The sequence below is a fragment of the Callorhinus ursinus genome, unplaced genomic scaffold (assembly GCF_003265705.2).
Source record: "Callorhinus ursinus isolate GAN/ISIS: 27379988/994484 unplaced genomic scaffold, GSC_fseal_2.0 scaffold58, whole genome shotgun sequence".
In the NCBI taxonomy this organism is placed as follows: Eukaryota; Metazoa; Chordata; class Mammalia; order Carnivora; family Otariidae; genus Callorhinus; species Callorhinus ursinus.
The window spans coordinates 4908626-4935361 of record NW_027397120.1 but is presented as its reverse complement, the minus strand read 5'-3'; the positions used below and the strand labels follow the sequence as shown (position 1 = coordinate 4935361).

Genomic DNA, 26736 nt, shown 5'->3' with positions numbered 1-26736 from the left:
TCTTCTCTGAGACCACCAATTTAAATGCTGAATCTCATCCAAAAAGCACCTCCCTCAAAACACCCAGAACAATGTTTGACCAAATATCTGGCAGCTCGTGGCCCAGCAAAGTTGACACAAAAAATTAAGCATCACACTTTGCTTATCACAGGGCCTTGGGAAAACAAAAATGATCAACCTCCCTCCAGAAGAAAAAGCTTGGGCGAGGTGATTAGAAGTGGCATCATTCGGGCCGGGGTCAGGGGTTCAAGCCCCATCCAGCTTGGGAGCTTTGCCCACGCAGGTCCTACAAGTGCACCCTTCGCCCCCAAGAGGAAGGAGAGGTGGAGCTCAGTCCCTGATACCAGCCCCCAGCAGGGACGGGGGGGTGGCACTGTCCTCGCTTGAGAAGCCAGAGAAATCCAAAACCACATAAAAGGAAACACAGAAGCTCCCCGCACATGGAAACTGCATTTGTCGTGCCTTCTCATCACCAGCTGGCCTCCGGGTGCCGGGTCACTGGGGTCGCTGGCACTGTTCCGCAGCCTGGGACCCTCCAGACCTGCCCCGAGGACAGGGTGTCCCTGTGCCCGGCAGAGAGGAGCTGGCTGGCCCGAGGCCCGACACCTGCAGAAACACTTACAACAACAGCATGTCTACCGGACACGGACAGAGCATCGTTTGCTCAGAGAAGCAACGTGGAGCTGTGTGGGCGCTCCTGCAGATGGCACCCAGGGCATCTGTTGGGTGACTCAGCCTCACCCCTGGGCCTGCTCAGTTCACTTGAGAGTAAAGTGATTGGCTCGTAAGATGGCTGTGGGTGTCAGGCGCTCCTTTCAGGGGGAGGGGCTGCGCGGTATGATCTCGTGCCCATCAGAACGGATGTGACAATCACAGCTCCTTGCGGCTTCTGCTGGGGGCCTTATGGGCTGGGGCAGCGGCTGCTGGTCACACAACCAGGAGGGAAATCGACAGCTGGCCCACTTCAGGGTCTCGGTGATACCACGTGGACAGGCTCTGTTGACCTAGAATTCTGGGGGGCAGGGGAGCCTGACTGTGTGACGTGCCCTTGGAACTTTGTTCCCCGAAAGGATTATTTAGGGTGATCCCGGCACATTGCCACAGTGTGCCAATTAACCAGAAGTCATTTTGTTTGTTCATTGAACAAAATGTATTAAATAATCATCAAGAGACATTCCTTCACACAGGAGTTGAGGGTAAAGATTCACAAACAGTGTAATAAAGTGTTGCTGTCCTTGTTACAGGAAGGGTTCCTAAAAAATTAATAAGAAAAAGGTAACACAGGAAAACGGTGGTGGATGTGACCGAGCCAAATGCAAATATCGAATTGATGATGTTTTATTAATCATGAGATGATGCTTAACTCTATAGAAGTGAGGGAATTGCAAATTAAAGTGGTATTATTTTATTATCAGATTGACAAAAATTAAGAGGATTGCTCATAGCCGGGAGAAATAGGCTCCAATCACCCAGTCTAGGGAAGCGTGGAAGCTGGAAATTTTGCAGGTGGTCACCTAGCAGTTTCTGTTACAACGTACCGTGTGTGCACACGGATGCACAGAGCGCCCTTCCGGGAGCCTTCTATGGAAGCACTTTCAAGATACACCAAGGATAAAGAAACGAGAGGTAAAATTGTAGCTAACAGCCAAAAAGTTGGAAACAACCTAAATGTGCATCGAAATCTTGGGTTATTCAGGAAGTGGACGTCCAAGCAGCAGTTTAACAAAACGAAGAGGCTCGTGTGTGCTAGCCCAGAAGCTTTCCAAGACAGACGACCCACCGAGAAAGTCGAGTCACAGAGCCGGCCTGATAGCGGATGTCATCCGTTTTTTGTTTTTTCCACATTTCACTTGGCCGAGGGGACACGGCCTGCAGAGGCTTTTTTCTAGACCATAGTGTTTTTTAAAACTGCCTTTAGGTTGAATTACGTATCCATATTTAAAAATCAGATCATTTTTTACATGAAAATATGAATTTCTTTTTTTGGCAAGCTGCAAGAACTGGATCGTGGGGGAGGGGCACTGCCAGTTCTCCCAGTCCCCTGCCAGGCCTGCCGGCTCCTGAGTGTCCCTACCTGACCTCTGCCCTCCGGAACAGAAGCAGCTGCTGACATTTGTCCTTCTGATCTGTGGATTCTGCCCCTGCGCACAGCGCCACTCTGGGGCCCTGGGTCATTCCGCCTGGGTCCTCAGGGGTGTGCCGTGGAGACGCCCACCTCCGTAACTATAAGCCTTTACTGGAGGCAGCCTGAGCCTGGAGGCCGGACGCTGGAGCCTCCTGACAGAGCCCTCCAGGGCTGGGCTGTCTGTGGTCCAGGTGCCCCTCAGAGCTCCAGGTCAAGTCCACAACCCTCAGCCAGGTCCATCCAGCCCTTGGGTGGGCAAGCTAGCCGGTCAGTCACTGCCAAGATGGACGCTGAGCTGGGGCAGCCTGATCTCTGTGCAAATGCAGAAGTGGGGACAGGAGAAGGGCAGCCGCCCATGCTCTGTGGTTACAGTTGGCAGGGCAGGGACGGAGACCGGTCTGGGCTGGGCCCAGCGCTGCCCCTTGCTGTCAGGCATCTCTCCCATTCAGCCTGCGCTTGAGTCGGCTCCAAGGCCCTGGCAGAGCAGGGAGGGTTCTCCCTGGATGGGCAAGTGTGGAAGCCCCAGGCCAGGTCAGCTCCCCAGGGGAGCTCTGTAGCAGGTGGGGCCAGAGGAGAGGGCCCGGGGCTCTTAGCGGCTCAGCCTGGGTCACCCTGGCTTTGCCCTACCGCTTGGCTGGTGAGGCCGCTGGCCAGATGGGAGAGGCATTGGCTCAGCCTGGGGTGAGGGTGTCTTGTCTGTTGGTCACCTTCTCCTCACAGACCAACTGTGTCCCAGGGCACTTCTGCATCGAGTGGTCACTTGAGTCAGTGATGTGTTGTCATTTATTAGAAATATATGCATTAGCCACTTACAAGGGGCCAGAGTCAGCATGAGGCCCTGGGGGTGGAGGTTGCTTACAACCTGGGACATGAGATGCAGATTAAGATCTTTAGAATACACCAGGAGGGAGGTGCTGGGGGAGGGAGGCTGCAGGCCTGCAGTGCCCCCACTGGGCTCAAGGCCATGCTCGGTGCTTCTGGGAACTCAAAGCCAAGGAAGCCCAGTTGTTGCCTTTGAAGGGGTGCCACTGAATCAGAGTGAAGGCGGTCACCCCCAGGGCCTGTTCACTCCAGGAGAGTGGGGTCTGTGCTTCGAGGCATGCAGTGACCCTCTGGGATCCACAGGAGGGGAGGCGAGTGGGCTTCCTGGAGGAGGGGGCATTTGATAGGCTCCTTGGGAGCAGGGACATTTTGATGAGGAGAGGGCAGCACAGCAGTCTGGGCAGGCAGGGGCTCAGGCGGAACTTCAGGGGAGGGGTGGCAGCCAGGCTGCCAGAGCCCCTCGGAATCTGGGCTCACTGGGCCAGTCCTGGGCAGCCACAAGGCAACTGCTCTTGGTCCAAGGACATGGGGCCTTCTGAACGAGGAAAGTCAACCTGGACCAGTAGGCCTGGGAGCTCGAAGCTCCAGAAGACCTGATCGTGGCATGGCCACAGACCTCCACCTGACCCAAGGGCCAGGCTGCACCCCATGCCCTGAGCTCCTGCCGAGGCCCCGGGAGCTCCCCACACTGTCCTCAGACGGAATAGTAGGGCAGCTGATCCTTCGCCCTCCTCTGCTTACCCATGATGGGGAGAGGCAGGTGCCCCGGGAACCCGGGGAAACAGGTTACTTGAGGGTCAGGGGCTCCCCGTTGTGCCTTCACTGCCTCTCCCCAGGGAGCCTGGGACAAAGTCACCGGCCCCTCAGTTGAAGCTTCCTTCCCGGTATCAGTGCTGCTCCTCTCTTCAGTGGTGAGCATGGTGGACCGGGACGGTGGCCTGCTTTGCAGACTCTAAAGTGAGGTGCTGGTGTCCAAGAAGGGCTGATGAAGGAGGTTCTGGTACGAGGGAAGAAGTTCCAGTGGGATGGAGGGGCAACTGATTTGCACACTGTAAAGTGCAGTCTAGTGTTGGGGATCTTGCTTTGCCCAAACCCCACTTTCCCTGTTCCCTGAGTCCCTGCCTGGGGTCCCCCGTCGCCCGCAGGCCCTCCTGACCCCCGCGCGCCCCAGCCCCTGCTGGCCTGGCTGCTGTTGCCACTGTTGCTCTTCGTTCTCCTTCTGCTCCTCGCCGCCTACTTTTTCAGGTAGGAGTGTCCCCGGGGCGCAGGCGGACTTGCCCCGACACGCTCTGAAGAGGAAATGAGCTCCTCGAGGCTGCAGGGCGGGTGTGGGCCCAGGCAGAGGGTGGCAGGGCTGGGGACAGGAGGGGCTGGGAACCCACGGGGCTGGGGGCCGGAGATCCCGGGTGGCTTGGCCCAGCCATGAGCAGCAGGAAGAGCTTCTCCCGGCTCACCTGGTGGGTATCGCCGCGCAAGGTCCCTGTGCTCCGGGAAATGTCCCCGGGCCCAAAGCTAACCCGTCTGTGTCTCCAAGGTTCAGGAAGCAAAGGAAAGCCGTGGTCAGCTCCAATGACAAGAAGATGCCCAACGGAATCCTGGAAGAACAAGGTACCCGGGCGGGGGCTGGGGGCGGGGGGCAGGGCGGTGCGCTCTTTCTGACCACGCAGGGGGTCGTTGTCTGCCTTTTGTTTTAAATGTTAAACTCCTTCAGCTTTGCCACTTCGGTCTCGCTTTCCCTGGTATAGGGCTAGCATTTGTGATGGTAGAATTTTACCATTTCAAGACTTCTCCGTTTCTCTCTGGTGGGAAACAGACACTTGAGGCTTTCAGTCTGTGGCTTTGTTGGAAACACTGTTCACATCCTGTCGCTTTTTACAGGTTTTGATATGTAACATTTTTCAGTAAGCCCTCTACAGTCCTAAAATGAGACAGCCTCTGAAGGGCTCCCCCGAAATTCGCACTGCTTTCAGATCGTGATGCAGAAGGGGAGCCGATCCACCAGTGTGTGTAGCGGGGATGGTCACAGTCGGCGAGGGCATTCCCGACCTTTCTTTCCGGTTCTGAGTTCGGTTCGGAAGGCGTTAATGCAACTTACAGGGCACACATCTAGATGGCTGAGAAGATTGTGTGAGGCAGAGGCTTTCCAAAGTATTGGTTCACACCAGTGACTGTCATTTCCTCTGGCCGTTCGCTACCTAATTGTTCCATGGTTTGAGGGAACAAACATGCTATCAGATTTCAAACACAGTTGCAAAACTGGCAGCAGGGAAGGACGCAGTGGAGAGGACATGGAGGGCGATTTCGAAGTGCTGGGGTTGCAGAGCACCTTGTTAGGTGCTAAGATGGCCTCCAGGGGCCGCCTTCCTGCCCTCTCCCCCCGCCCTGCACGTTTCAACAGCCTGAATGGGAGAGAAGGAGGTGTGGCTGGTGAGACCCAGAGGCCCCACCGGACTCCTCCTGACGCATCCTCTCTCCGAGGAATGAACCCTGGGAGGAGTTCTTGGCCGGGCTGCAGAACAGCTCTGCAGGTGGGGACAGGCCCTTTGCAAGCGTGACGGCAAAGGTTCCATGTTGACCCTGTCAAGAATATCGGCGCATTTCCCAGGGAGCGAAGCACATGCCAGGGATTTCTCCTTTTGTCTCACTCTGAATTTATGGAAGGAATTTGTCCAGGAACTGCCCTGCGGCTAGCCCTTCCTAGGGCCCCCCTGCCCGCGCCCTGCCAAACAAGGATGGTGTTTGTCTTATTTCTCCTGGAGCTTGTGGGGTTTCAGCAACCAGGACTGTGTGTGTCACAAAGCTGACAAGGCTGGGGGAGGCGCCTATCCTAACTGATTTCTGGTCTATTCCCAACTTGAACCAAAACGATTCTTCCTAATTTATGAACATAATCATCCTCCCTGTTTCAAACCTGGACAACTGAGCTGGAGGGTGAAGCTGCCCAAATCCTCTGTGGAAGGAGCAGGGGCTGGGGGACTGAGATAAGGCGTCTGTGGTTGGTGGGAGCAGGTCCCCCCCCAGAGGGACACCCCTGTTTGTGAATGGTGTGGGTGTATCCCGAGGACAGAGCTCTAGTACTCAGGTGCTCAGGGCCCCTCCTGGCCCCAGCTACACGATCTGAGAGCAGTGGGCCCCCCTCCAGCGGTGTCTTTCCTCCAGGAAAGCTGGTCAGTCCATCTGGTGAAGGAGTCAGCCGTCCGGGAATACGACTCAGTGGCCCCCATGTTTCTTTTGGCCCCACAGAGCAGCAACGAGTGATGCTTCTCAGCAGGTCCCCCTCTGGGCCCAAGAAGTACTTTCCCATCCCTGTGGCACACCTGGAGGAGGAGATCCGCGTCCGCTCGGCAGATGACTGCAAACGCTTTCGGGAGGAGTTCAATGTGAGTTGGGGGGGGCGGGTCCTTTGTCTTTTTGTCCTGGGGTCGAAAACCCGGACAGGCGGTGCCCAAAGACCAGGAATGCTTGCATTGGTCGTGACACTGTCCCAAAAGTGGGCTTCTGGAGACCCGGTGTCTGCTGCAGGGCCCCTCGCCCTGCCCTCGTTGCTCATTCCTAAGATGAGACGCTTGAGGGAGATGTTCCTGAAGGCTCCTTCCAGCGCAAACACTCCGAGGGCCGTGTCCTAAAATCTAGTGCGACAGAAACTCGGTTGTCTCGCGAACGGGGAAGACCAGGGCCTGAGCAGAGGGCAGTGGGGCAGTTCCGTGTTGAAAGCGGCGGAGCCCCCACCCCACCTCTAATGGGCTTCGAAGAGCTTCAGCATCTCGCTGGCAAAGGAAATGTCCCTCTTCTGACCCATCCTCAGAGCATGGGTTAAGCAGCCGTGGGGCTCCCTGGGAGGGGCCACGAGTTCCCTTTGGTTTGATGTCTGCTCCAGCCTCTTGCATCCTGCTATTGTGGTTCTTGGTGAATTTTCTCTGTGACCTTAGCGATGGCAGCCACCAACTAGGGTGGCTTTAACCAACTGGAACCGTCCCCATGGTAGCAAACCGATTCTCCTAGCTCTCAACACAAAACACAAACGTGTGTTCGTGATAGTTCTTTTGTGTTGCTCATGTGATACTTAATGTCTTGTGACTCTTGAGTCATTGGAGAGACAGAGACGGAGAGAGAGAGAGAGACAGAGGGAGAGAGAGAGAGAGGCCTGGGCGGGCTGTAGGTAAGACACACACCAGGAAGAGTTGCCTTGGATTTAGCCGTTCAGAGTTCATCCCTGACCACGTTTTGAGTTTTGCTTCATGCATCTTCCTCATTTTGTGCACAGCCATGTGCTGAGTGTGGAGCTTGAAGAGGAGCTGCCGAGCTGACCAGCCCTGGCACGTGGGTCAGCTGCGCCTACGCCGCCGGCCTCCACCGCCCCGGGGAGGGGGGGCTCGGGGAGCAGAGTGGGCCCGTCTTAGGGACCTTATGGCTCCACTCGAGGCTCAGACAGCGGACTTCATAAATAGCAAAGTGTTGTGCGGTTGTTTTACCCAAAGATGACACTGCGACAGACGGGGGACATTCACAAGGAAGTGTCCCATGAGGGCTCGGGAGGTGAGGGAGCATTTCAACTGTATGTTGCTTATTTTTTAGCACACGCCTTATCCGCCTTTATCCTGCTTCCTTTTAATTGTTTCCAAATGTGTCCCCCACCTTTATTTTTTGAGAAGTTAGGTCATACTGAGGGACAGCTCCAAGCAGTATTGTTTTGCAATCTGTCAGCCACATAACAGAAGTTATTCTCCATGTGCAGCATAGCTCTCCAGGTTTGCAGCAGTATGCCTTGCCCCCTCCTGCCTTGTCCCATTTCCCCTTGCACTCGTGTTTCTCCGCGCGGAGGGGGTGGCTGGCCTTGCCAGCAGAAAGCTGTGAGTCAGAAGCAGCTGACCACTCCAACGGAGCAGGGCCAGAAACAGGGTCGGGCAGGTGAGGCCCTTGCCCCAGGCGCAAAAAGCCCTCGTCTCGTCGGGATCAGTAATTAATGCAACAAGCAAATATATCAAAATCACTGCGAATAATCCATGCTGAGCAAAATAGTACAATTGTCAATAAAGGCAAGGTCATGCCGACGGATTTCTCCTGTGGTCCCAGGCTCCAACACGGCCTGTCTCTGCACTATTACCCGTCCTGTCATTATGTAAAAGTTTCGTGTTTTGGCCATCATCGATTTTTTTGTTTTGTTTTGTTTTGATTTTGACTTTAAAAAAAATTACATGTTGCATTTGAATATTATTTTACTCTATTCCTGAGTTGTTTGGGCACCGCTTTAAATTGGCTGCCTTACTCTTCTTGCCCTGCCCTGCCCCTGCCATTGAGCGGCTTCCCCGCGGCCCGCTGGAGGCCTCCGTGCAGGGCAGGGTGGACAGAATTGCAGAGGGGAGGAGGGCCTGGTCCTGGCGCTGGGGGACCCGGGGCGAGCTGCTGGTACTCTCTGGACCCCAGTTTGCTCCTCTCACGAGTGAGAGCTGGCCATGTCCTAAGCCACGTTTGTGTGGCTTCCCTCTTGCCAGAGAACTGGAGCCTGTCAGGACCGGCCCAGCCCTGGCTCCGCAGGTGACCCCACTTGCGCTGGACAACTGTACCTCATCTCCCTTCTCCTCACCTGCTCTCCTGAGTTCCAGGCCCGGGAACTGTGGAGGGGACAGATGAGTCTCAAAGCCGTCCATCCAGACAAGTTTGGACATGTGTGTGTTGCCGACCCAGAGCTTCAGTGGACTGAAAGGGTTTGGTGCTGAGGTCAGCTCAGTGGAGTGGTCAAGGAGGGGATGCTGGCTTTGGCCCGCCTGAGTGGCTGGCCCAGCTTGTCTCTTATCGGCCTGGGGGGCTTGGGCCATCGCTTAACCTCTGCCTGCCTCAGTTTACTCGCTTATAAAATAAGGATGCTGCCTGCCCCCATAGGATTGCCCTAACATGCAAAAGAGGTAGATGTGTGCCTAGCTTAGCCTCGGGTCTGCAGGAGAGGGGTCTGGGGATGCCCTGCTTTTTAGGACTGCTCCTGGGAACAGCCAGCCTCAGTCTCCACCCTGCAATGGTAGAGTGCTATCCCAGCGAAGTCTGTTCCAGGCCCCCAATTAAACCACAGCAAGTGAGTGCCATTCAGGCTAGGAGTAGCCCACCTCCACAGACAGGACCTTCCCATTCTCAGACCGGCAGGTTATCCCAAGCCCAGGCCCGGACCCAGCCCCTATCATTAGTGCTGTAGAAAGGCACAAGGGAGGTGCCGCCAGGAGAGGTCCCGACACAGCATGCAAGCCAGAACTGTCCCCTGGAGCTTGCTGGAACAGCCCACAGCTGGCTCCTCTCTGCTCTTCTCACTTCGCTACCACCTGCCCAGCAGTGCAAAGCGGGGCGGAAGAGGAAGGGACGTGACCCGTGGCTCCTCCTGTGTGTGTTCATTGACATGAAATCTCACCTCGAGCAAGCAAGCAAACAAACAAACCCTCTTCGGCCAATGTATGTAAATGGACAATCAATCACAAGGTATTTGTTGACCAGTTAACTCCGTGCACAGCTCACTCCCGGCACTGCAGGGCTGACCAGTTACGGCGGAGCCCTCCCCCGGGTGCTGTCCCATCTCCCCTGTGCCATCTGAGCAGCTCGGAGGCGCGGGTCCACGGGCAGACTGACAGCAGGAGAAAGTGGTGGGCTGGCCTCTCACGGCCGTTATTCTGTGTGCTTGGATACGGAGACACATTCCATAGGCAGAGCACTTCGCCTCGCACCCCAAGTGCCCCTCTACACCCCCCCACAGAGCCAGTGTCGCCACCCCAGCTCCATATTCCAGGTCCCAGGTCACTGCTGGGGGAACGGGGTGGCAGGGCTGGATCCCTGCTCGCCACCTAGACCACTCTAGCCTCTCCACCCACCACGCTGTAGCTGCCCCACCTTCCGAGGAAGAGGGAGGCTTCTCGGGTTCTCTTTTTCTTTTTAATTTGTTATTTGTATAGGCTTTAATTTGTAGAGCAGTTTTAGGCTTATAGAAAAACCATGCACAGAGTACAGGGTTCCCATGTACCTGCCCCTCCCTGCACACAGGTTCCCCAACTGTCAGCATCTTACTTTAGTGTGCTCCGTGCATTCCAACTGATAACTAATATCGACTCGTTGTCACCTTCTCAAGTCCAGAGCTGGGCTTCCTGTGTCATTCATCGTGTGGGTTTTGATGAACACGTGACATCATGCATCCGCCATTACAGTATTATACCTCATTTTTATTTTCAGGGCTGAGGTCAAAAACAGCTTTTGGGTATAGAAAATGAGAGTCGGTAGAATGTTCTCACCAATTCCCTGTTTAGGTCGGGTCCAGAAAGTCAGTGTTAAGACAGCTTTGAAAAGACTCAGGAACCTCAGGCAGAGAAAGTGTTGGTCCCAAGGCCCCCACCAGGCTGGTCTCCACACCGGCCCTGTCAGAGACTCTGCCTGTGGCCATCCAGTGTGGTGACCCCAAAACAAGAGAAAGTAGATGCTGGGTGGCAGGGGCTCGGTCGGTGAAGGAGAAGTCCTCCGACCCGCGAGAGGGAGGCTCTGCGCACCTATTCATGACAAATTCATCCCTTCTGACTCACGGATGAGCAAGCCTCCGGCCTGGGCTGCCCTGTGAGGCCTGCCCCCGTGCCCTGGGGACTTGACGCTTGAAGAAGTGAGCACCCTCCTCATGGCCTCGTGGCAGCTCCAGGCCAGACAGCAGGCCCCAACCCTGTGTCTGCCCTGTGCAAGCCAGGTGACTCTGGACATTGTCAAGCAGCCTTGGGGGTCAGTTTCCTCATCTGTAAAACAGAGCTGATGCTAGTGTTATCTCATGATATCTTGTGAAGGCGGGACCAGGTGACCCAGCTCCTCCTGCAGGGCCTGGCACATCGAAGATGCTTGGTAAATAGTCACACTTGTTACTTGAATTCCAGTGGCCCCCGGTCCAGTCAATGTTTAGGTTATTAATGTTGAAGGACATAATTTGGGGGTTCCAAAGGCTCTTCCCCGCTGTGCACTGCAAGGGGCTCATCTGAGTGCAGAGGATGTCCCAGCAGCCAGCAAATGTGGGAGGACAGATGGGAGCCAGCAGAATGCGAGGGGCCCCAAGTAGTGAAAAAGTAGAAGTCAGGGAGCCCGAGTTCAAGTCCACTGAGCAGCACATCAGTTACAGGGTCCTAGTGGCCTCCCACTGTCCTCATCGGAGGCAGGGGGGATTAGGGCAGAGCTTCGGAAGCCAAGGGTGCACCCAGGACTCCTGGGGATCTTCGTGCTGATCCAGGGTGGGGCTGGGGTCTGCACTCTCCACAAGGGCCCAGGTGCGCCCTGACTGCTGGTCCATGAGCACACGGCGTCTCAAGCAGGAGGCCCATAGCTGGGTCCTTTGCGCTGCATTCTGCTCATCCCTCAGCCCAGCCCCTCTGCTCAGGCACCCTTGCTCTGCCCCTTCCTGGTCCCGAGCTCTCCTGTGGTCCGCCTGTATTTGTAGAGTGCCCGCTCTGGGCCTGGACCTGCTGCTCCCGGGGGCTGGGTGACAGTGCCCAGGCCGGTCCCTGCCTTCATGCAGCTTCGGGTCCAACCGTGGGGTCATCATCATGTCCACAGCTCACTTGGCCTGCTAGCCAGAGCGCCCTTCATCCCGTCTCTGCCCAGTGCCCGGCACAACCTGCAAGGCAGAGAGGGCAATGGACTGCGAGGGATTTGTTCAGACAGAGTTTTCTTCTGCCCCTGCTCGTTAGGGAAGCTGACGTACACACGGTGTTCGATCCACCACATTTAGGGCTAACTGTGTCTTCTTTTCTAGTCGTTGCCGTCTGGACACATACAAGGAACTTTTGAACAGGCCAATAAAGAAGAAAACAGAGAAAAAAACAGATATCCCAACATCCTTCCCAGTAAGATTTTACCTTTTTTGCACTATGGGTGGCATTTGGAGTAAACTCGACATTCCCTTGCAGCTCCCGGGGACTGGGCCTGTCCGGGCAGCATGGTGGTCCCAGGGCCCCAGGGCTCGGAGATGGGGGCCCGCACCCACACTGCTGCTTGACATTTGCACAGGGAATGTAGGTGCCCATCTCCCACGGGGGGCTCGGGCCACCTCTGTCATGGTGGGTCCAGCCACCAAGCCTGTGCTCAGTGTTGAGACCCGTGCTGCCCCGGGGCCAAGGGGAGTGCCACCTGCATGGGCTGGCGGGGGCCTCCTATGGGATCCAGTCCTGAGCCCCAGTCTTGGGCTCCTGGTGGCCCTGGTCCTCTTCCTGTCTCAGACTCAGTGCTCCTGGTCACCAGCAGCGGGTCCCCTGGACCAAGGACAGAAACGAAAGAATAAGAAATGCGTAGGGCTTTGGCAGCTTTGTGGGAAGGCTTAGAAACCCCAACCGCTACAGCGAGCCAGGGGCTACAGTGTTCGGGCTCCAGGGAGGCCTTCGGGCCAGGTGGCTGACAGGTCTGTCCAGGGATGTAGCTGGATGGCCGTGCCCTGGGGGCAGCTTTCACAGCCTACCTTGGTGGCAGGACAAACCGAGGAGGATTTCGATACTCTTGGTGCAGCTGGACCCCTCCTGTGGGCTTTGCTCATAGGGCTATCCGAATGGCAGCCAGGAAGGGTTTGAATCCTGAACTCCAGGTCTCCCCAAGTATGCCCAGAGAGCCTCCCTTCTCAGACAGAACCTCCATGGGAGCAAGGAAGCCAGCCTGTGCAGGGGGCTTCGGTGCGTGGGCTCCTGGTTGCATTTTTAGGATCAGAGTGAATTCCATCTTTTCTGTAGGCAAGAGAAGCTGTGGTCCGCCCAGTTTGTGTGACCTCTGGACTCTCAGCACTTGATAGAAATAATTCTGTCACACTTTGCAAACAGAGGATTTACGTGTCTTTTTTGCAAAGGCCCCTGCGAGGCTCTGATCCAACTAAAGCAGGAGAAATTAACCAAATAGTCTTTGGGCCTAATCATATTTGTGTAGGCAGCCAAGGGAGCAGCAAAGAGATGGCTCAGGAGCTGTGTAGTTGTGCCGCTGGGCAGGGAGGGAGCGTGGACCGAGGTTAGACTCTGGACAAGCAGTGGGGACAATTTGGGAGGATCAGGTGTGGGTTACGAGAGAAGGGAGGAGGCAAACCACTAGGCTTGAACAGCTCAAGCAAGAGGAGAACCATGGTGGTAGGCTTGGGATCTTTGGAATATTTTGTGTCAAATAAAAATCAGGATATTCGGGAATTAGTATTATTATCCATTATTGGTTTAATTAGCTTCACTTTTTTAAAAGATTTTTTATTTATTTGACAGAGACACAGCGAGAGAGGGAATAGAAGCAGGCTCCCTGTAGAGCAGGGAGCCCGATGTGGGGCTCAATCCCAGGACCCTGGGATCATGACCTGAGCCGAAGGCAGACACCTAATAACTGAGCCGCCCAGATGCCCCACTAATTAGCTTCATTAATTAGTTTAATTTATGCATTGACCTGCTGAATGTATAGGTTGAGGATCTAGTCCAAACCAAGCACTTTCCCAGGTTCCTGACCCCCATTTGTCTCTTACTTACTAAACCCCTGTAGTTTTTAAAAGGTGACATTTACACTGATAATTAAAAGTATTTTTGGTGAGGCCTCATGGGAGTGGAATTAATGGCCAGGTGTGGAAATTACCTGCACCCCATCCCCTCTTCGCAGAGGTGATCACGGCCCGGGGGGGGCACTGCCTCCCCCAATAGCAGAGCTCACCCCCAGCACATTTTCTCCAAGCTGTGTTCTCCAGCTTGTGCTAAGGAGGGAAGTGGCCTTTCCTGCAAGTATAAACATGAAAGAGGGCCCATCCTGCCTCCCCCCACCCCCACTGGGTGAGGGTCCAGCCGCAGCGCTTTCCTGCCCGGGAGCACCACTATGCAGAGGAGGGCGGGGTGCTGGTAGTCATCAGGGGCCAGGGTGCTCTGCCCGGATGGAAGGTATTTCACATCAGTGGGACACTGGGTCTATGGGATGGCAGCATGGGGACACTTGGGATGTGCCCTGGAGGTCACCAGCAGGGGTGGCATCCGACATCAGCAAGGCACAGGCTGAGCGAGGGCGGTGTAGAGCGGTATCTGATTCAATGAGGAGTTGGCCAGAGATGCCCCTGGGGCTGGCCAGGGGCCGGCTAGGGGCCCAGGACAGGAATGGGCTGGTTCACTGGAGATGGTGCAGGGGGATCTCAGGTCCATGAGGTTGGGTTGTGGAAAAGCCTCGATGGCCAGTTGGGAGAAAGCATCCTCTGCTCTGGAAAAACCGCAACAGCTGATAAATTCAGGAAATCATGTTTTGAAAGTGAAGTGTGACTTTCCAGAATAAAAAGACAGGAAGCTCTTAGAAACTGCGAGATTCTAAATCTAACCAGAAGGCTATTTTTTGCCCTCTGCTTTCTATAGCGGTTCTCAAAGCGTAAATTGTTCCAAATTATTTTCAACTAGCTTTACGCATGTTCAGAGACAGCTATTCCTGCTTCGGGGTTGTCGGCGCCTGAGCAGGAGGGTCTCACGGAGAAGTCCGCCTGGGCTGTACGTTTGGGGTTTAACACCCTGACTGCCCCATATGGATCATGACTTTCCCTGGGAGCCTCACTGGCCCGTCCTGCTAGCACAGGACAGGCCTGGCCCACGATGCAGCGTCCAGACAATGGGCGTCGGAGGCCAGCAGCCCCTTCCAGGCCCGCGGGAGACAGCAGCTGTGATCAGGGGTCCTTGCCCCAGAGCCACACCACCGCACGTCCTTCTCGGTCAGTTTCAGTCCTGTGGGGACCAGGAGGACATAAAGCAGGACAAGGACACGGAATTTTTCCATAATTAATGCAGGAAGTGCGTACGAAGCACTCACTCTCTACCAAGCTCTGTGCCCGGCACAGCATGATTAACCCCAGGAGCAGCTGTGACCCTCGACCCAGGCCCTGGGCATCCTCAGTGTTTCTGCTCCCCGGGGAAGTAAGAGTTCCCTAGCGTGGAGATCCAGGTCCAGGGCCACAGCACTTTCCAGGTCCCGTGAAACCATCTAATTTCCTTTAAAATCAGAAATATCTATAGACATAATCCAGTTAGGATTACATTAAGCTTTATACTAACTAGTAACACAGTCATAAAATAAAATGTTTTATTTACTTATTTATTTTAAACAGAGGATGTGGCCTCTGAAGACAAGAGTGACAAGGACCCACCCAAATCACAATGGGGCCCTGGCTCAAACCTCCCCGATGTGTGTGTATACACACCCCCCCCACAAACACACATACACACCATACATTCCCACACAGAGAAGACACACACCACACACCCACGTGCCCACACGGACCTCCCCGTGGTCAGCCCTCCCACTCTGGAGACTGCTTGTACAACAGGCCAGAGTCTTCCAGGCAGGTGGCCCGCCGTCCTCAGCCCAGGTCTGTGTGACTTCTGTCCACTTTCCATCCCTAGAGCCAACCTGAAGGATGACAGTTGGGGTGTGGAGTCTGCTTGTCCTTTCCCTGGAAAGCCTGGGAGAGTGGGCTCCTGTCTTGCCATCCAAGACTATCCCAAGTACACCAACGCTTGTTAGTATTGGCACCCATTTGGGGTTTCAGAAAATATGGTGATCTCACTGTCGGGTCCCAGCACCTGCTGTTGTTCGGTGTCTAGGGGAGATCCAGCCGCCCCCACTCCTGGACACTGAAATCCTTACCTCTGCTGTCATCCCACGGGTTTTCCTGAGCACCTGGCTGGGGTCTGAGCACGGTCCTCAGTGCTGAGACGCAGTATTCAATGAAACAGATGCATTCCCACCCTCAGGACACCCTCATGACACGCAGGGTCTCCTGACGCCTCCTCCATCCCTGTGATCGCGGTGGGAGACCCGCTCATGTCCTTGGCAGTGTTTAACGCTCTAGATGGAAGAAATGTACGGCGGGCGTGATTTCCTTATCCTGATATCATGTTCTGTTGTTTCTTTGTTAAACAGATGACCATTCCAGGGTGATTTTGAGCCAAGTGGACGGAACCCCCTGTTCAGACTACATCAATGCTTCCTACATAGATGTAAGTCTGCCGTTTTCCTGCCCTCCTCGTCCCCCCGTCTGGCATGATGCCCATGCCCGGACCATTTGGGGGCTTGGTGTGAATCATGGCTTTTCTCTGGCGGGGGGGCAGAATGTAAATGATCACAACCTTCGTGGGCCGCATGGAAACACCCAGGCCTTTCGAATTAGCATCTGTCCGGGGACTCATTTTCAAGAAATGGAGAAACACCCAGGATGTTTGTTACCGCGTTCTCTACGTTACTGACCAGATAGGATAGGAGGGGCCAGGTAGACAAATTTATGGTAAAACCATATTCAATAGATTGAGAATCCACTTTAACTGAACTTTAAAGGATCATTTAATATAAATTATAAAACTATCATAAAAATGGAACGTAGAGGAGAATTTATATATATTAACCAGTTAAGAATATCTAAACGTGTGTCTGCTTGTCTGTGTGTGTGTATGTGTTTGTGTGGGCCTGGGCAGGTATTGACAAAAAAGTCTACAGAGGGACAAACAGAAGTAGCACTATTCCTGAAATTGCTAGTGAGTTTTCTCTGTATTTCTGTGTTTTCCACGATTTTCGTGATTGCTGTGTTAACTTTCCAAACAACAACAAAATCCTTCAGGAAAGGTAATTATGAAACACTACAAATCTGATTTTATTATTCTAGGGTTACAAAGAGAAGAATAAATTCATCGCAGCTCAAGGTAAGCTTTTTATTGTTACTTTCAGAACATGACTCGGGTAAAATGACGTGGATGGCGACCATGTCCTCATCTGATAGCAGGAAAGCGGGGGCTTCATTTCGGCTTCTCCTACGTGGGTAGTGCTGCGTCTCCGGTGCCTGAATGCAGTCTGTCCCACCTGCCCCTGCGCCCACGGCATGCAGGGGTGTCTCGAATCTCACAGAGCCTTGCGACTCAAGGCGGCGCTCCACTGACCCGGAAGGCCCGTGTGTCCTGGGAGCTGGGCAGAAATGCTGTATCACGGTCTGCTTCTTTGAAAGCATCCTGAAGTCGTTCTGCGCATCCATGTGCGAAGCATGTAAAGCTCATTCTCTGAACCGAGCTTCGAAAGCGCAGACGTGTTAGAGCCCTTGGGCGCGTTGGTACCGCCTGTGGTCAGGACAGACAGATGAGCGGGGCGGGTGTGGTCATTTTGGTATCGGTGTCGTCACAGGCACGTTGGATGAGCATCCACACAATGTGTAGGTGTAGACAGACACACGTCTTTTTCCATACCTGCGTGAGTCAGACAGGGCGCCCAGCAGGGCAGTGGTGACCGTTGCCGTGTGCTGCTTGTTACTGTAGACAGCCTTGCATTTCTCTCAGCTGGCTGAGCTCTGTGTGGCTCCCACGTGGTGGTTTTTTTCGGGGCGGGGGAGAGCGGAGTGAGTAGCTTTTCAGATCAAGGCTATGCCCATGAGGATGCCTCAGCTCTGGAAGCATTCCCTCAACCTTGCACACAATCCACTTTGTGTGTGTGAGTGCTTCCGATCTGTTGTACCACCCCTCCGCCCCGGGAGCTGGTGCAGGTGGGGATGTGGAGCCAACAGCAGGTGTCTTGGACTTCCTCCCTCTTAGGCAAGAGTCTTTCAGACAGCAGGTCCCGAGAGTCAGTGTACGTAGGCATCAGTTGAGGCCTTATTAATACACCCAGAGGACAACAGTGTTGGAAAACCTGACATACATTAGCTGACACAGATAGTGGCATCTCTCTCTCTCTCTCTCTCTCTCCCCTAAGTAGGGGAGACAGCCCAGGGCTGAGGGGACAGCTCCAGGGAGAGGGGCCTCTTGTCTTCCTGCTACACCCTCCCATGGCATGTCACTGTTTTCCTCAGGGTCACAAAATGGCTGCTACATCTCCAGTCACCGTGTCTGTATTCAGACAGGAAGGAGGGCAAAAGGCAGAGGGCTTTCTTCTGGGGACACTTTATCTGTGGTTCAGAACGCTCCCCGGGAACATTAGCCCACATCTCCCTGGATGGCACTGAATCACCACCAGCTGCAGGGGCAGCTGAGAGATGAGGGAAGGGGCTTAGACATGGAGGGTGAGTCGGCCAGCCTGCAGTCTGTCTCTGCGTCTGTCTCTCTCTCTCTCACACAGACACCCGTGTAGTTCCGGAGTGGGCTCTGGTCTCCGGAGGCTTGACGAGCCCTCGAGTGGGCACACACCACTCTGCCTCACTGAATACCCTTTATTGCTTGTGAATGGGGTCACCCCCGGGCGCCACTGTGTCGCTCCCCAAGGGCTTCGCAGCCCCAGCGGAGGAGCAGGTGTGGCTGTGGTGGGACAGGGCGGAGAAGCAGCAGACCTCGGGGTCAGCTGAGCAGACTTTCGTGCCTCGGAGCAGCTGGGCCGCGGCGGCCTTCCCGGGGCCCCAGGGCCGGGGGGACCGGGGCTGGGACCCACGGTGACCCTGTTCAGGTCTGACTTTGGGGTCATCCTCTGCCTACAGGCCCCAAACAGGAAACGGTTAATGACTTCTGGAGAATGATCTGGGAACAGAAGGCTGCCACCATCGTCATGTTGACGAACCTAAAAGAAAGGAAAGAGGTAAGCCCAGTGCGCTGACTCACAGGGGCACTGTCTTGTAGCTTCTGGGACCTCACTGGGGGCACGCTCACCACATCCTCCTCCTAGCACCCTCCCTTGTCGCCGCAGAAGAAGAAGAGAAAAAAGGAAAAAAAAAAAACAAACCACCAGGGGTTCACAGCATTTTTTTCTTGAAACAAATACGCTGTGTTCCAAGCGTCTCACTGCTCTAGGCCATGGTGCAAAAATGTCACGGAGCTAATTCTTTTTTCAGCCGAGGGTCCCTGGCCAGCCGACGGCGCTCACACCTTGGCAGGAGCCACGGACCGCAGAATTGAGGCTCAGCGTGTGGGGCATGTAATATGGTGGGCCTCAGACTAGGATTAAAAAGTGGATTTCCTGCTTCTTACGCAGACTAGAGAAATGCATTAGAAAAACAAGGAAAAGGCTAGAAGGAGACTTGCTAGGGATGGGGAGACTGTGTTCCAGCATGTTCCAGCGTGGGGCCAGAACAAGGCGGCGGCAAGCAGGTGGAGAGGAAGGGCCAGCGTGCTGGGAGGTCTCTGTCCCGCTGGTCTCTGTGTCCAGCGTGGTGCTGGTCCCCCCCCAGCGCGGCCGTCACGCACCGGCCTGGGACCCCAGCAGCTGGGCTCGGGCTCAGGGCCAGGGCTGCCCTTTGAGACGGAAGTAGTGGGCCTGACTGGGCGAGCTCAGCTGGGGCTCGAGGCGGACACTGGCCTGCAGGCAGGGCAGGCAGGGCAGGCAGGGAAGAGCCCCCTCCCAGTGCCACCTTCACTAATTTGTCTCATGTGTGCCAAACAGCACAGGAAAAAGCCTCCAGTCACCATTTCCTGTTGGGTAGGATGGGGTTTTTGTTTTGTTTCCAATGGGGGCTGGAACAGGGCTGGAGAGGGCCACCCTTCCCATGGGGTGAATCCTGCCCTGTGGATGGAAAGAGCGACAGGATACGGGGATTCGAGGCAGGAACGCTGAACCCTTCCCACGCTCCGAGCAGATGCCTTGGCAGGACCTGGCCCCCAAAGAGGAGGTGGACGCTGCCCTGGGAGCCCCGGCGTCCCCTGGGACCAGCGCCCCCCCTGCTGCCACTTGTGCCGGGCTTGTTTACAAACAGGAGACCCAGTGAGACCAGCACAGGGCAATGGGTCTCAGCGAACGCGCCCATTTCCCCTAGCAGGCGTCCTGTTGCCATGTCACTGGACATTGTCTCTCCGATCTGTCTCCGAAACCTCCTACTGGATTTTTCCATTTCTGTGACTCAGAGCCGGCCTGCTTCTGTATCTTAATTTTTCACCATTTCAGATGAGATCATTTCTCAATAGAGTTCCTTTTTCTTAATTGCTTACACTTCTCTTGTCGTCTCCCTGGCTTCAACATTCTGGTTAAACGTTGCAAAATGCAGTTGCCCCAACATCTCATGATCTGACTGGAGGGAGGGGACCGCGGCCGTGGCGGGACAGGGGGCGGAGGGCGGAGAAGCATCCACAGGCACAGCCCCGCGAGGGGCCCTAGAACCAGCCCTAGGGCCCAAGCGGAGGCCTTTCAAGGAGAGCATCTCAGGGGTCCTGGAGGGTCCCCAGGAGGCCAGGGATGTTCCAACCCAGCACCTTTGAGCATTTGATTCTCCTCGGGGTGCTTCAGAGATGTCCTGGAGGAGGGGAGGGTATGTGGTCCTGTTAGGAAGGCGTCCTACGGCAAATGCTGGGTGGTCCTCATGCCCTCCTGTGCCCCGTGCTCACGGAGGCCTCTTTCCCCTTAGGCTGCAGGTGCACCGTCCCTACGTGTAGCCACTGGTAGCTCAAAGGGAGGGCAGGTAAAGAGATGGGTCTCTGTGTGGCAATGCGCCCGTCCCCTGCAGATCCCCACATCAGCCTCATCCTAGGTGGAGATCAGTGGGGAGCTGACCGCTCTTCAACAGAGGACCAGCCAGCTTTGTCCTGAGCAAGGAAAAGACATCCTGCCAGGTCCAGCGGGAAGTGTTTGGGAAACACGCTGTTCTCTGTGCGAGCCTCACTCACCCTTGGTGTCCAAATCAGAATGGGGCCTGGGTATAAACTCAGGGCTGCCCCCCACCAGTTGTGTGGCCCTGCTTTCTCAGCCCTCTCCCAGCTCCAGGTACTGTCTGAGGGAAACTGGTGTGTGCCCATGGCGCGGCCGGGGGCACCGATGTGCCCAAGAAAGCGCCCCCAGACCTAGTTATCTCTGTGCAACCATCCCATGTAGGAGAAGTGCTCCCAATACTGGCCGGACCAGGGATGCTGGACCTACGGAAACATCCGTGTGTGCGTGGAGGACTGCATGGTTCTGGTGGATTACACCATCCGGAAATTCTGCATACAGTCCGTAAGCATTTTCAGTTATTGGCTTTCTGGAAAGGTGATCCTCCAAGAGAACAGTGTCAAGAGTAAATATACGTCTGATTTTCTTTTTCACATGAGGAGCTTCACCCCTCCCTCCCCAGTGCTATAAGAGCTCTCGCTGAGTGGGGGCTGTGGAGGACCAAGAGCCGGGCAGGGACGGGTTTGGGCTTGGTGGACTGAAGACGGGAATTTACAGAGGAAGAGACAGGTGCACAGGAGTCTGCAGACAGCTCTGGATGCTCCTGGGCCCCCCTCACCATCTTTGGGTGGAGGAAGTTGAGTCACTTGCGGGAGGGGGCACCAGGATTGGGGGTTCTCACCCAGTAGCATGATGTCATTTCACACACCGAAGTGGTGAGGTGGGATTTTTTTAACAGTCTCAAAAGTATTTCTGTAACCCCCTCAGTATTTGTCATATTTATTTCCTGCCTGTCCCCGTCCCATCCGTGCCTGAAAGAATGCAGGGCGTTCCTCAGTACAGATGCCTGTGTACAAAGCAGATGAAATAGAGATTTAAGAAATATTAAAAAACAAATGGGAAAAACAGAAAGTCGTGGTGTCAGGAATCAGAGGTCGAGGGGTTGGCGTTGTTAGCTGCAGAGTCGGGAGTCTGGGGTTTCTAGAAGCCTATGGCAAAGGAGGGAAGAGGGTGAGCTTTATCATTTTTCCTGTCCCCTGCTTGTGCCCCTTGCAGTCACACCCACACGCACATGTGCACCTGCGTATACACTACCTAGCCTTCCGTGATGTGGGACAGAGAGCCGCGCTCATGGGCTGTGGGTGGGCCGGCCAGCCACATCTTTTCCCTCAAAATGAGACACCCTGGGGAGTGAAAGGGCATGCTGCTGGTAATCACACAGGCATGAAGTGGGGCTGTGAGGCAGACCGGGACGTGGCCGCCCTGCTCACCAGTGGGGTTCGTGAGCCCGAGGGCCAGCTTCAGGGAGGTGTCTGGCTGCCCTGGGCCTGGGACAGGTGCTACGGGCCCTGCTCTCCTGTCCCTGCACACAGCCAGGGAGCCACTGGTGTCCTCACCACTGCCCAGGGCCTGGATGGCGGGGTGTGTATGGGGCGGGGAGCGAGCATCCTCAGAAAGTGATGTTGGGGGAGAGGGGAGGCGCCATCCCCTAACTCATGTCTCCGCCTGTGCCCTGCAGCAGCTCCCCGATGGCTGCAAAGCCCCACGGCTCGTCTCCCAGCTGCACTTCACCAGCTGGCCGGACTTTGGAGTGCCTTTCACCCCCATCGGGATGCTGAAGTTCCTGAAGAAAGTGAAGGCCCTCAACCCTGCCCACGCCGGGCCCATAGTGGTCCACTGTAGGTATGTTCGGGTGGGGCCACAGGGCAGGGCCCCCCCGAGGACTGGGCCATCGTGGGGGATGACACGCGGGCCGGTATCGGGGTGGGAGGAAGGACGGGCGGGGAGAAGTGAAAGCACCCCCTGCCCACTGGGAACACAAGTGACGCCTCAGAGACTCCCTCGGGGTGAGAGCCGGAGGGACGTGCAGCCCGCTCTGTGAGAGCAGAGCCCTTTCTTCAGTGGCATCTGAGGGGGAACCCCAAAACCTGAAACAGACAAAAGCCAAGAGGCCATGTAGATAGAGCTAGTGGGGCTCTGGGTACGTCCTCTTGGCCGGTCCTCCGCCAGCCCCGGAGACCCCCAAGTCACCTCTAAGGATAGAGCTGGAAACCACACTTCTATGGGGAGCCCCCAGTCTTGATACAAGAGTGTGCGGGGCTCAGAGGGGCTGGAGGCCATGGTCCAGGCGCAGCGAATAGGGGCCAGGAGCCGCCGTCCAGGGCCAGGCGTCCTGAAGGCCTGGGTCTGTGGCCGGGCTGCCCCTTCTCCTCCCAGCTGCATTCTCCTCCTCTGCAGTGTGAGGGACTACCCTGGAGGGGCCTGGGACTCGCCCCTGGGGGTGAGCTTTGCACAAAACTAAGTACTACAGTGGCGTAAGCTGTCAGCGCTGGATTATTCCTTGCGTTGTGGAGAAGCAGCTTCCGAAAGTGAGCGCTTTTTCCCCGAACAAGTGCCCTCTGTCTTTGCACACCTCGGTGTCCCCTGGTTATTTTCGCACTGAGCTTTCATTTCCTCTAGAGCTCGTGGAGCCTTAGAGGCAGGGCCCAAATTATCCCCCTCTGTGGCTTATATCTCCATGCCCAGTTTGGCTTCTGGTGCAGAAGGTCATGTCCAAGAAAAGGCCTTGGACTTGCAGTTGGCTGACTGGCGTGGGCCAGCAAGGTAGGAGAGAAGTCTCATGCTGTTTTTGAAGACAAAGGCAGAAGGAGGAGGAGGGCTCCCTTGCCACACTCCTCAGCCTCCCGGTGGGTGCTCGGCTGGAACCTGACGACAGTTCGGGGATCAGAGGGAAGGCCCTTGTCATCCTGGCCAGGGATGGAGTCCTGGACCTGCCCCTTGGGAGCTGAGGGACGCTGGATCAACTGTGCACTAAGTGAGGTGGCGTCTTAGGCTTGCTGGGGCCGGCCCAACAAGCTCCTCCCAGTAGCTGCACTGGGGCGGGGAGCAGTGCGGGCCGGTCCTGCTTGGGCCCCGCTGGGGGGGTCTTGTCGGCCTCTCCTGTTCTTGCCCAGACTTCCTGGAAGTCAGAGTCTCCGTGTTGCTTCTTCCAAACACCTGTGTGGTGGATTCAGAGCATCTGGGTCACTGTGTGCCTGTGCCTTCTGTCCCTTGTCGCTTTGTCCTTTGGCGGTGCCAAGATACTGCCAACGAAGCTGTCTGTAACGGCCAGAAGCTTGCGTAGTCAGGCTGACAGCCCAGCGAGCAGGGCCCTCCCTCCGCGAGGTGGGGGCAGGCCTGGATGGAAAAGCTGGGATCCCCTCACAGGGACTTCCGCGAGCCCATCGGAGATCCGGGGCCTGCTGCAGGAGAGACCCCGGGGACTTTGGTGGCCTGTCTTCAGAACCCAGAGTCCGAGGCCCTCAGCTGAAGAAGTCGCGGCAGGAGGGGCCCCACAAGACCCTTCCGGCCGCTGCGTCTCCCCGACTCAGGCTTCTGGTGCTGACTGGCCGCTTAGCTCGGCATGGGATGGGGCGGAGATAATTATAGAAACAACCTCTGTGTTTGGGTCAGGGGTGGCTGCAGGGGCAGGCGCAGGCTCGGTCCTGCTTTATCCTGATTCCTCCAGATCTGTCTTGCTGGGAAGCCTTAGAGAATGACCGCTGTCCTTCCTCTGCTTACTTCCTCCCCACCGCAGGGCCAGGACAGGTGCATTTGTCATTTATCTTATTTTCATGCCAGCCCCCCCCCCCCCCCCCCCGCCGTGGCCACGAGTCTCTGCCTTTACTGTTGAACACACATATGTCTCCCTGTGGCAGTGTTTTACTTGAGCACCGTTCCTGCCGCTCCTGGACGCTCTGGCCTTCTCTTATGTTCTCTTTGGCCACCAGGGTTTTAAAATCTGGGAGGTGGGAGGAGTGGTACCCTCCGCTTCAGGTTTCCCGAAGCCCCTCTCCTCCCTGGTACCCCTCCTGAGCTCAGGCCCCTGTGAGCCGCCCTGGCCGGTGTGGGCAGATGGGCGGTTCTGGGCGTCCGCCTGATCGTGGTCATGTGGTGACAGGAATTCCTGCCAAGAGCGTGGGCCTGCCGGAAGCCAGCCAGGTGGGGGGGGGAAGGCTCATGCTGACTGGCAGCCCCCCACCCCCGAGACTCGGGGTGGAGTTGACTTCACGTCCCACCTCCAAGTTCATCCGCACCTGAAGACAGCTCCTCAGCTCCAAGCTGTGTCCAGCCCTGCTTTTGGCTTCCTGGTTTCCATCCCTACTGACACACTCATCTTCAGTGTTTGATTCTTACTCACTTAAAAGGAACCGACATTCCCTGCCCAAGTCCTCTTAGGAACAGCAGCCCCATGGAGGCCGCAGGAAGGACCTACCGGCCTCAGCCTTTTCCTGGGGGGGCCAGTGCGGTCCCTTTCCCAGCGGTGAAGCAGCCTCTCCCGCATGCATCCTGGGCCAGGCGAGGGGTCCTGTAAGTGGCCTGGGGACCCTGACAGCCTTGCACTCGGTGATTTTGTGATACACCCATATCGGGCGGGGTGTCTCACATGGTTCTGCACCAGATGATTTCCTCTGACTCTGTACCTGTAAAGAACTAAGATTCCCCAAAGGGCCTCTCATGTTTGCCCTGCTTTCCACCCTGAGATGAGGGGGCCCGCCCCGGAAGAGGGTCTTCCCTGCTGTCCTGGCCCTGTTTTGGAGACTAACTGGAAAGAGCAGTATCTCTCAACTACCCCCACAAAGAGGAAAGTGGGGGGACGTCACTCACTAAGTTGTGAGTCTTTTTGTCAAAGAGGTTGCTTTCCTTTTGTAAAAGAGGTTAACGCTGCAGGGACTGGAGGGGCAGCCCCGTTCTGATGAGAGAAGCTGCAACACACGAGTCCACGTCACGAGGGGCTTACTCGTTCAGCGAACGTTGGCTGAGCGCTGCTGTGTACCCACTCTGTCCTGGATGCTGGGGAACAAATGTGCATGGCCCCACTGTCTGGTGGAGATCCACCTGGAACAGCAGGTGGCGGAGGGCAGGACCGAGATCCTGGAAGTACTGTGGGGCGTGCGTTAGGAGGGCAGGAAACCCAAACCCAAGAATCCAGTCGGGTAGCTTCCTAGCCAGGAGACCACTCAGTGGAGACCCTAGGGACCAGCTAGTTTGAGCCAGCACCAGAGAGCTCAGGCTGGTGCCTCTCCTTCGGCTGACCTTGGCTCAAGAGCCGGCAGACCTAGCCTGGGAGCCTCCTTTTTATAAAGAACTTGGAAAAGCCATTTCAAGTGTGACATTTCAAAAAAGATCCACTTGCACACGTGATCACAAGATAGCATTTGGTAACAGAAGAAGATGACTCACACAACCTCGCGCAAGGCTAGTACAACAGATCTTTCTGATGCGCCTTTCAACAGTTTCCATAGTTATTAGAGAACAATCTGAGATAATTTCACCGAGATTATGGTGCCCTCTGGTGGCCTCACCAGAGATTTGCTCTTTATTAACGGAGGAAAGGCTGTGTTGAGGGATGGGTTGGACTCTCCCAGTGGAGGAGAGGGGGTGTCCTTCTGTCTTGGTGCACAGGTCAGCTCTGCAGTCCTGTCATTTACTTTGGGCAGGGGTGGGGTGCTGTGTGCCTCATGATGGGGCATCTTTCCTTCTCCTCGAAGCGCCGGCGTGGGCCGGACCGGCACCTTCATAGTGATCGATGCCATGATGGACATGATGCACGCCGAGCAGAAGGTCGATGTCTTTGAGTTTGTGTCCAGAATTCGCAACCAGCGCCCTCAGATGGTTCAAACGGATGTGAGTAGTGCCTTCCCCCGGCCCTGCCCCTCATCCTGGTGAGAGCTGCACAGAGCAAACCCAGACCCCTTTGCCACCCCCCCAAAGCACCTGACTGTCCCCCACATGGTGCGTGTATAAAGTGCCTGGCAGGGGCAACGTGTGCTCAGTAATGCCGGCTGTCATATTCTCCTTCCTTGACGCCATAAATGGTCATTATAAATGGCTGTCAATCTGACTTTTGCCCCCAAACCTCCTTCCCTGGGCAAAACATGGAGAAGAGCAAGGCCCCGTTGGAGCTGCTGTGCTCTGAGCGATCAGAGGCTGCAGGGCACACGCGAGGATGCTGGGCGCTCTGGGTCTCCCCGCAGATGCAGTACACGTTCATTTACCAAGCCTTACTGGAGTACTACCTCTACGGGGACACCGAGCTGGATGTGTCCTCCCTGGAAAAGCACCTACAGACGCTACACGGCACCACCACCCACTTCGACAAGATCGGGCTGGAGGAGGAGTTCCGGGTAAGTGGGAACGGACTCTATGGGACGATGGGTGACTGGTGAAGGGAAGCCACTTTCAATCCCTGCCCCTCCTGATGGACCCCAGAAAAAGCAGGGTGGCTCCCCCACCCG

At 55.8% G+C, this 26736-nt stretch overlaps 1 protein-coding gene across 8 annotated transcripts in view; it reads left to right on the top strand.

Moving 5' to 3' along the window:
* Positions 1 to 26736, top strand: part of PTPRE (protein tyrosine phosphatase receptor type E) — a 155608-nt gene that overhangs the window by 113940 nt on the left and 14932 nt on the right. For 3 of the 8 annotated variants that reach the window (XM_073884750.1, XM_025879985.2, XM_025879987.2), the window contains 11 exons: positions 4093 to 4192; positions 4482 to 4555; positions 6191 to 6327; positions 11700 to 11790; positions 15842 to 15918; positions 16578 to 16614; positions 18366 to 18463; positions 20684 to 20803; positions 21978 to 22141; positions 25990 to 26125; positions 26476 to 26625. In XM_073884750.1, coding sequence (XP_073740851.1) covers positions 4093 to 4192; positions 4482 to 4555; positions 6191 to 6327; positions 11700 to 11790; positions 15842 to 15918; positions 16578 to 16614; positions 18366 to 18463; positions 20684 to 20803; positions 21978 to 22141; positions 25990 to 26125; positions 26476 to 26625 — 1184 coding nt within the window. Of the gene's footprint in view, positions 1 to 1415; positions 1627 to 4092; positions 4193 to 4249; positions 4405 to 4481; positions 4556 to 5453; positions 5476 to 6190; positions 6328 to 11699; positions 11791 to 15841; positions 15919 to 16577; positions 16615 to 18365; positions 18464 to 20683; positions 20804 to 21977; positions 22142 to 25989; positions 26126 to 26475; positions 26626 to 26736 lie in introns of those variants that run through there. The other 5 variants (XM_025879989.2, XM_025879988.2, XM_025879990.2 and 2 more) reach the window with 5 other exon arrangements.